General features: G+C 42.1%; 1 protein-coding gene across 1 annotated transcript in view; it reads right to left on the bottom strand.

Moving 5' to 3' along the window:
- Nucleotides 1-1,935: 1,935 nt before the first annotated feature.
- The window catches only part of LOC121867130, a 71,237-nt gene continuing 62,041 nt past the window's right edge, over nucleotides 1,936-11,131 (bottom strand). Inside the window, exon 4 of the mRNA XM_042366886.1 lies at nucleotides 1,936-2,416. Within this exon, the coding sequence (XP_042222820.1) occupies nucleotides 2,360-2,416 (57 nt within the window). The 3' untranslated portion in view covers nucleotides 1,936-2,359. The remainder of the gene's footprint in view (nucleotides 2,417-11,131) is intronic.

The following is an 11,131-nucleotide window of genomic DNA, read 5'->3' as shown; positions in this document are numbered from 1 at the left end:
ATTATTTAAGATTTTACGGATTATAATCCGTAAAAAAAAAATTAGCACCAGAGTATGTAAATATTAAAATTGTATTGTCGTTATAATTAAACAAAATGACAAAAAAAAAGAATGAAAATTCTCTTCTGCCAAGTCAAAATAAGTAATACAAGTTTTGTTTAATTCAGATTCCCAACATTATTTGGAAACGTACAATTTATAACAGCTCGCCGTGGCTCCCCTAAATTCTTGTCGTGGCTCCCTTGGGGGCCATGGCCCCCAGATTGAGGACCAATGCTCAAACCTAACCTAACCTAGAATTACCAAACCTTACCTAACCTAACCTAGCACAACACAACCAAACCTAGCACCACACAACCTAACCTAGCATAACACAACCTAACCTAGCACCACACAACCTAACCTAGCACCACACAACCTAACCTAGCATAACACAACCTAACCTAGCACCACACAACCTAACCTAGGTATAACACAACCAAACCTAGCACCACGCAACCTAACCAACCTAGCACCACACAACCCTAACCTGGTATAAACAGCCAGAACCACCACAAGCCCTAACCTAGCACCACACAACCTAACCTAGCAACCTGGTATATAGCACGACTGGGCCCCACACAGCACTAACCACAACCAAACCTACACACGAGCCTAACCTGGCACCACCTAACAATATAACACAACCAAACCTAGCACCACACACACCTAACCTAGCACCACACAACCCAACCTAGCACCACACAACCCAACCTAGCACCACACAACCCTAACCTAGTATAACACAACCAAACCTAGCACCACACAACCAACAGCACCACAAACCCCTAGCACACAATCCCAACCTAGCATAACACAACCAAACCTAGCACCACACAACCACAACCTAGTATAACACAACCAAACCTAGCACCACACAACCTAACCTAGCACCACACAACCCTAACCTAGTATAACCTAGCACACCACACAACCTAGCACCACACAACCCAACCTAGCACCACACACAACCTAACCTGGCACCACACAACCTAACCTAGCAACACAACCAAACCTAGCACCACACAACCAAACCTAGCACCACACAACCTAACCTAGCACCACACAACCCAACCTAGCACCACACAACCCAACCTAGCACCACACAACCTAACCTAGCACCACACAAATAACCTAGTATAACACAACCAAACCTAGCACCACACAACCAAACTCCTAGCACCACACAACCTAACCTAGCACCACACAACCTAACCTAGTATAACACAACCAAACCTAGCACCACACTTCCAACCTAGTATAACACAACCAAACCTAGCACCACACAACCTAACCTAGCACCACACAACCTAACCTAGTATAACACACCAAACCTAGCACCACACAACCTAACCTAGCACCACACAACCCTAACCTAGCACCACACAACCCAACCTAGTATAACACAACCTTAAAACCCTGGCACCAAACCTAGCACCACACAACCTAACCCCTAGCACCACACAACCTAGCCTGGCACCACACACAGCCTAACCTAGCACCACACACAACCCCTAACCTGGCACCACACAGCCCTAACCTAGTATAACACAGCCAAACCCCACAGCACCACACAACCCAACCTAGCACCACACAACTAACCTAGCACACACAACCTAACCTAGCACCACACAACCCAACCTAGCACCACACAACCCAACCCTAGCAATTCACACAACCTAGCACAACACAACCAAACCTAGCACCACACAACCTAACCTAGCATAACACAACCTAACCTAGTATAACCAAACCCAACCTCTCCTCCACACACCTCTATGACAGCCCCAGGCACCCAATGTTGTCGATCGGAAATTTTTCATAAGATGGCAGGTCAATGGGTAAGGAAAACGCTTCAATTCACTATGGTAATGATATATTTAAATACATTAGGCCAAAAGTTGCAAAAAATGAGGGTTAAAGTTGCTAAAAAGTCACGTGACTACGAAAAGCTCCGTGATTAGTTGTGACGCAGAGCAGGAGCCTGGTATGTGTTGTTACCAGCAGAAATACAGAACTTGTGGCCATATACAATGTTGATATACACAAGCATACCTTACTTTTAGGTTATAATAAATTACTGCTCAAGTATCATCGTGTGTGTTTACTTGGTGGTGCCAGAATGATGCACAAGACCGATAACTCCAACAGGGAAGTTTTCGTCACTGGTGTTTATATTTAATGTTGTGGAAGGACTAGGGACGACCAAGGCCAGGGGATGATCAGATGACAGATGTTATTTAACGCCCTTCATAGCTGGACGGCCGAGTTCTTGATAATACTCTACTATCATAAACACATCTACTTTGGGTAAATTTATTTAATTTGCCTTGATGAACCCTGGAACTAGTTGTCCAACCTTCTCGGCTGATCGGCTCTGTAAATAAATATTATTAGATAATTAATTGTGCTTTACTGTGCAACACAGTAATACTATATTGAATATATAAATATTCCGAAGCACATTTACCAAGTCAATAGATATTAGCTGCCCCTTTCTACTAATTTCATAGTATAAAACTATAAATATTCCAAACAATATTGGTATTATTATGGTATTGGTCATAAGAACTTAAGAAAATAAGGAGTCTGCAATAGGCCGGTTGGCCTGTGCTTGGCAGCTCCTGTCGAGAGTTACTACCACTCTCTATCATCCATGAATCCATCCAGCCTCCTTTTAAAACTTTCCCAGCGTCCCAGCACTTACTACAAAGTTGGTAAGCTTGTTCCACTCGTCCACCACCCTATTTGTGAACCAGTTCCTTCCTAAACCTAAACTTATCCAACTTAAATCCGTTGCTCCGAGTCCTATCCTGCTCGGATATTATAAGAACTTCATCTACATCCCCTTTATTGATTCCTTTCTCCCCGCACTCTTCGTCTTTCTAGAGAATGCAAGTTTAGTTTCTTTAATCTATCTTGACTGGGAAGGTTTCTAAGTCCCGGAATCTTACGGGAACCTAAGATTCTAATTATGGGATAAAGTACTTTAAACAATAAGACACATTATCTCTATGGGATTTCTGTCACAAAACATTTTTCGATCGCACAAGAAAATACAGGTCATATGTTAGGTTAGGTTAGGTAAGGGTATGATGAATTATAAGGTTAGCTTAACATACACCGGTAAAGGGGGGGGGGGATTGTAACTCAAAACTAGTGATTTCCGATAGAAATAAAACATAGTCTGCATGTCTAAGTACAGGGATGACCAAAATTTAACATTTACCCAATACTGTTATAGCCCATCTCGAACTAAACATCCAAATACTTATGGTATTTAAAGTAAATTTTTACCCATTAATTAATATAAATGATGATATATCCCAGTGGTTCATTAGTGAATCATCAAAACAATAATAGCACTATGTTGTCATGTTCACCTGGCATCAGGCATTATCAAAACTAAGTCCAGACAATGTCATTACTTCTAAATTGACTCGTATCTCCATCCGTGCAGGGAAGGTGGTGACGTCATTGCAAATGGTGGCCCTGTTTCTGGAGAAATAAACTTATCTCGACTATTATAGCAGGACTTTAAACTTTTATTACAAATTATATATACCGTATCACTCAACTAACGTGGCAGAGTGTATTTCTTGTGTTTACCCAGAACCGTCAACTCGTTCATTGTCCGACGATCAACGAGTAAAGGCTTTATGCTGAACGAAGGATGACCTCGGTTAATAATGCAGTACTGACGGGCAATAAATATTAACGCGTTCACAGTCAATATTAAACGAAGGAGGCATCAACGAGTTCATTCTCATAATGTTAAGCGAAGGATGTGATCGTTTGGTAATAAATCCTGGAAGCAGCAAATAACACTAAACAGGTCTGATGCCACGAGGAGTTTACCTGAAGAACTCGTTAAACAGGTCAAGATAACTCGTTAAACAGGTCAAGATAACTCGATAAACAGGTCAACAAATCACTTTCGTAGTTTTTCTTCCCTCATAACAGGAACATAAATAATAGATATATATATATAATTTCCTTCCTGATTATGTCACACACACACACACACACACACACACACACACACACACACACACACACACACACACACACACACACACACACACACACACACCACCTAACGCATGGCTCATCTCCACCCCAACGCATGGCTCATCTCCACCCCAACGCATGGCTCATCTCCACCCCAACGCATGGCTCATCTCCACCCCAACGCAGAGTTCATCCATGCGCTTGGCCGACACATATACTTAACCTATAATATATTGTAATGAGTATTTCTCTTAAGACCTTGAGACTAGACGAAAATGACTCTTGGCTTCAAACGGATGACTCTTGACCATTAAGCAACACACACGATTCACCTAAAATACAACACATCTTCACCCAAAACGTGTAAAATATACCTCTTGGCTCCCACACCTCAGCTATATCACCCAGTGTGCCACATGACTTCACTTCTAGTATACGACGCAGGGCCGAGTGACTCCTACCAGGTGGATGCACGATTCACCTGTGCATTCGAGACCAAACTTAAAGAGATTATATAGGTGACAACTTCTCTCCCTCGAGGTGTACCTTAGAGAGAGAGAGAGAGAGAGAGAGAGAGAGAGAGAGAGAGAGAGAGAGAGAGAGAGAGAGAGAGAGAGAGCATCTAGATGAGGCCAGTACAGAGTTGCATTGGCCCAAGTCTATCATTACAGTCCACCGTCCTAAACCTGTTCCTACCTAGAGAGAGAGAGAGAGAGAGAGAGAGAGAGAGAGAGAGAGAGAGAGAGAGAGAGAGAGAGAGAGAGAGAGAGAGAGAGAGAGAGATATCAGTCAGTCAGTCCATCAGTCCGCCAGTCAGTCAGTCAGTCCAACCACAACTAAAAAATCTACCCCAGGAACACTATTGGACTACTTCATATAAGACCCTCTATAGTAACCTCTCCAAACAGTGATGGCTGGCATGTACTATGATCTAGTATATACCATAAAGAATGCTAATGGTGGACGAGGGAATGAAGTGGAAGAGGGAATGAACTATGGAGGTTTCAACGAGAGATTTATGTCGCAGAGCTAAATGGATAATTGACCTTGAGGAATGGGGGAGTGAGAGATGGAGTTCAGGTGTAAAAGTAGTTGTAAGTATAGGTAGGTAGCTGTCTGGCTGTCTGTCTGGCTGTCTAATTGTGTCTGTCTGTCTGTCTGTCTGTCTGTCTGTCTGTCTGTCTGTCTGGCTGGTTGTCTGTCTGTCTGTCTGACCTTGAAGAATGGGTTGAAGTGAGAGTGAGAGATAGAGTTCAGGTGTAAAAGTAGTTGTAAGTATAGGTAGCTGTCTGGCTGTCTAATTGTGTCTGTCTGTCTGTCTGTCTGTCTGTCTGTCTGTCTATCTGTCTCGTCTCTGATACCTACTACTGTGTGTATATCTTAAGTGTGTGCCAGTATGTGTGTGTGTGTGTGTGTGTGTGTGTGTGTGTGTGTGTGTGCCCTAATGATGGTGGTGACGATGATGACGTGGAGATGAGATCATGGCACTGAAGGCACTCATGACGACAGTACAGTGCCAACCACGACGCTCAACACAACACCCTCTATCCCACACATTACACCACCTGAAGATTAGCCACCCCAGCTTATTTCACCAGTTAAACACCTTGATGCTAACCTAACCTAACCTAAGTTAACCAAATCTAATCTAACCTATTTTAACCTAATCTAACGTAATGCATCTAACCTAACTCCTCCAGGTAACAATCGGGGTTTTAATCACCAGGTGAAATAAGGTGAAGGTGTCTAATCTTCAGGTGACCCTACACATATAATTCAATTCACTATTCCTCACATCACACTACTGGTCACTTATACAGAACAACAACTAATGCATTACACAACTGTATTTTCTATCTGTCAATGTAAACTTTTATGATGATTTTAGGGAATAAAAATGAAAAGAAGTGATAACGCCTGGAACATAGACGAGGTAACAGAAACGTAACTGCCAATGCTGTTTAAGGGACGATCTTGTCTTGAGAGAGAGAGAGAGAGAGAGAGAGAGAGAGAGAGAGCACTTAACAACTCTTAAGTTTATTAAAATAACAAGTACACGTCCAGGTGTTTAGTTTACACGACACTACTCAGACAACGACACAATAAACATCGCCACGTTAACCAATAAGACAAAGCCAATAATAAACTGAGGCGGTGACGAGCGAACAAACGCGAACTGACAGGCGACACTTTTCCATCAGCCAGTCATTTGGTGAACACAAACACAAACGGTAGGAAGACGTCGGTAATTACACAGTATTATCACACAAGGCCCATATATCTTTGTATGCAAATTACGAGTTGGGGAAATGTTTCTCAGTCTTGCAATGGCCTTTGTTATTGAACCGATGCATGCAATGTATACCTCCTCCTTCAATTACACGTTTCGCTCTTATATTTCCATATTCCATTATTCCTACCTAAGTGTACTGGGGATAATTCGATTTCTAGCAGGACCAGGGGCGAGTGTTCCGCCGGGGGAGTCAAATAAGCACTTCTGGAAATATATTTAGTAATGGCGGCGGGCCTCGGCGACCAATCACAAGCGGAGATGACGGGTGGCGGCGCGTGACTGGCTGGTCGGGCCGACCCTCTCATGATGGACACTCCGGACGATACCTTAATCATTGTTATTAGGGCCGACCCAAGGCCCTTCATCCTGCTCCACTGCCAACACATCATGCTGGTGCGGGGATTACAGGCGGCTTTTTATTATCTCAAAACTCATCCCAAACCCGATTGAGAGAGACAGAGAAAGAGAGGGAGAACACTACAGTCTGTTAAGAGATCTAAGAAGTCTGTTCCACAAAGAGCCGAAGGACCTCAACGATCCTCTAGGGATAGGGAGCTACAGGGTCCTATACGAAGGAGAGGCATCGTGCATCACAGACCCTGACAAAATGACGGTCTAGCCGGAGCTGACACACGAGGTCGATGTTGCAAGTGAACGGCCGGTAGGTTGATGGCGCTGGTGCAAATGGTGGACGGGGTAAATGTGATGGTGCAGCTGAATGACGTGTAATTGTGATGGCGCCTTCGAAAAACGTTCTATTTATGATGGCGTACCTGAAGGACGTTTGATTTATAAAGGAGCACACACTCACTTGACTGTCGCTTCACCTGGCGACTAGGCAAGACCACGGATGGACAAAATATTAGCTCACAAAGACCACGGATGGATAAAACCTCAGCTAACAAAGACCAAAGCTGGACAAAACCTTAGCAAACAAAGACCAAAGCTGGACAAAACCTTAGCAAACAAAGACCAAAGCTGGACAAAACCTTAGCAAACAAAGACCAAAGCTGGACAAAACCTTAGCTAACAAAGACCACGGCTGGACAAAACCACAGGTAACAAAGACCACGGCTGGACAAGACCACAGGCGCTACAGTGTTTACAATAGTTCCACCAACATGTACACGGACAGACTCTCTCTCTCCACCATAAGGGACTTGCACAAGTGTACTTCATACATCAAGTACAGAGAAGGGAAATACTTAACTCCCTCGAAAATAAATGAGTCTTAAGTATATATATAAATGAATGTATATATATATATATATATATACCGGTATATATGAATAATAAATGCGTTATATATCATACATATTAGCATATATTAAATGAGTATACAAGTGTGTGTATATTATAGCTAAGTATATATGTAGTATATATGAATAATAAATGAGTTATACCTTCATGCGTATACAATATGTTTATAGGTATATATTAAGTTTATCATATAACGTCCGCTAAAGACCAACTATACTTCACGTCCCTCAAAGTTTATTAAGAACTATTAAATAAACCGTTGGGGTATGTATTGTGAAGACCTTATTATTTTGTGATATACTAAAGGAGATAATATCCAGGGGGGCCATACTGTTGTTTTGACTCATAATGACGCCCTAATAATGTCATCATCATCATCATCATCATCACCTTAGCTTCTTGTTCGGGTGTTGAAGACGCGAGTGATACCTGGTAGTCTTAATTACAGGTATGATGATTTATATTCACACTTAATTACTCGAATTCATTTACCTGGAGACGTCGCACAGGGAGAGAAAATAGAGTTAGTTCAAATTCTCTCTCTCTCTCTCTCTCTCTCTCTCTCTCTCTCTCTCTCACGCAGGACAGCATAACAGTACAAGTCATGACGCCGCTCACTATTTCCGGTGGCCGTTAATACTACACACACACACACACACACACACACACACACACACACACACACACACCAGATTGACAAAGGTTAAGATAAATATTGAACGTTAGCGAAGATGTAAAGGTGCACTTAACTGGTTGACTTGAGATAAAATACAAATTTAAGTTTCAAAATTGCACTGAGACTCTACTTAACTAGAGACGTTCATTTAACACTGAGACTCTACCTAACCAGAGACGTTCACTTAACACTGAGACTCTACCTTAACTAGAGACGTTCATTTAACACTGAGACTCTACCTTAACCAGAGACGTTCACTTAACACTGAGACTCTACCTTAACTAGAGACGTTCATTTAACACAGAGACTATACCTTAACCAGAGACGTTCACTTAACACTGAGACTCTACCTTAACTAGAGACGTTCATTTAACACTGAGACTATACCTTAACTAGAGACGTTCATTTAACACTGAGACTCTACCTTAACTGGTTACGTTCATTTAACACTGAGACTATACCTTAACTGGTTACGTTCATTTAACACACTGTACCTTAACTAGATACGTTCACTTAACACAAACTCTGCCTTCACCAGTTAAGGTATATTCTCTCAATGTTAAGTGAACGTATGTAGTAAAAGTAGTGTGTGTTAAATGAACGTATCTAGTTAAGGTAAAATATCGGTGTTATTCCCATGTTATTTTTTGTTAAAGTCAACAAGATAAGTTCACTCTTGTATCTTCCCACACCAGGAAACATTCACCTTTACGATCTTTTGTGAATCTCGACCCCCACCCCCACCCCCAAACATTACATCCACAAACATATAATTTTCACAACAAGGAACATTAATTAAAAAAAAAAAAACACGTGCCTAATAAATTTTCCATTTTTAGAATTTATTTTGTTTTATCTGATGGGGGATACAAAGCAGCACCTGTCACCATCACCATCATCATTTACCTGACAATAGTAAGTACATTTTATTTCAAGTTGTCTTATATATTCAACTTTATTATAGCTGTCACAGGTAACAGTTCATCACCATTAATATAAAGAGTATATATTATCGCCCCCCCCCTACCTACCTGGTGATGATAATATGATAACAATGATAACATCTGACTCGCTACTAATTGTCTTCCACCGAGTTGTTTACATTTTTTTTCCTTCCTTAATCCACAGAAGCTTGAGGTAACACACAAGGGGGTTAACGAGTTGACCTGAAGACCTGAAACACACACACACACACACACACATACACACATACACACACACACACACACACACACACACACACACACATTAGTATTACGCTCATGCCCGGCAGATGGTGTGGGGCATCAGATACCCACTTGGTGTACAGTACAGCTGCCAGGTAGACGGGGCTCTGTCGTAACAATGAGGCGAGTAATTTAAACTATATTTTCCTTTTATTGATATGCAAAACGAAAACTTTATATCCGTAATTATAAAACATATACACTTATAAATACGTGCTTACACATACATAAACATACAGTACACAAACACACACATCGAATACATACATACATACATACATACATACATACATACATACATACATACATACATGTAAAGTACCCAGTTTAAGAGATGTAAACAGAGAAACCAGATACCAGATGAACAACGTTGTTTAGAGAAATCCGACTCAGAAATACTTAGGAGTTATGATAAGTAGGAATCTTAAGCCAGGTAAACAATGTGTATTTGCTCGAAACAAGGCTAATAAAGTACTTGGTTTCATACAAAGGAGTGTTAGTTACAAGACTAGCAAGGTCATCCTTAAATTATATCTTCCGCTTGTCAGACCTCACCTGGATTACGCAGTTAAATTCTGGTCACCGTATTACAGAATGGATATAGAATCCTTAGAAAGAATTCAGAGGTGAATGACAAGATTAATCCCGGGCATTAGGAACCGTGAGTACAGAGACAGGTTAAAGCATCTTAATTTGCACTCCCTCGAGAGACGTAGAGTGAGGGGCGATATGCTAGAGGTGTATAAATGGAAGTCAGGGCTGAACAAAGGGGACATTACAAAGGTACTCAAACTATCCAACCAGGAGCGAATTCGTAACAATGGTTTTAAATTAGACAAATTTAGATTTAGGCGCGAAATAGGTAAACACTGGTTAGGAAATAAGAGTAGTGGATGAGTGGAACAGGTTACCAAATATCATCATTAACTCGAATACGCTGGATAGCTTAAACATAGGTTGGATGGATATAAATGAGCAATAGGGGTTGGGTGTAAACGGGACTGCCCAGTATGGGCCAATACATACAATCGCACTTACACATAAGTATACAGTACACACAAACACATCCCACCCCACAAACACCAATACAATATCCACCAGTGACGGAAACCAGGATGTACAGTAGTAGCGGTTGTTTTGCGGTCACCGTCACTCCAACAACCTGAACGCGATCAATACACGTTGAATTGTCCTTGTACGTAAACTGCCTCAGCTTAATTACACCCGTCAGTAAAACACAGTACCTGGCCGAGGATTAAAATAACAGATGCGTGCTGAGAGATGGTATCATAGGTGTAATTATCAACTGCAATTCTTATCAGGTAGATAGTGTGTATGTGTGTGTGGGGGGTGGGGAGGGGTGTGTGGGGAGGTGTGTGGGGGGGGTGGGGGAGGTGTGTGTGAGGGAGGTTGTATGGTGTTTATGTGGGGGAGTGTGGGGAGGGGTATGTGTGTGGGAAGAGGAGGTTGTATGTGTGGGGGTGTGGTGGGTGTGTGTGTGGGGAGATGGTTGTGTGGGCGTTTTGTGTGGGGGAGGGGAGTGTGTGTGGGGGCTGTGTGTGGGGGTTGCGTGTGTGGGGGGTTGCGTGTGGGGTTGCTGGTGTGTGTGGTGGGGTGTGGGGGTCT

The sequence above is a fragment of the Homarus americanus genome, unplaced genomic scaffold, assembly GCF_018991925.1.
Source record: "Homarus americanus isolate GMGI-L3 unplaced genomic scaffold, GMGI_Hamer_2.0 scaffold6317, whole genome shotgun sequence".
Lineage (NCBI taxonomy): Eukaryota > Metazoa > Arthropoda > Malacostraca > Decapoda > Nephropidae > Homarus > Homarus americanus.
Note: the sequence above shows the minus strand (reverse complement) of the source record. Positions and strands in the feature narration are given on the sequence as shown.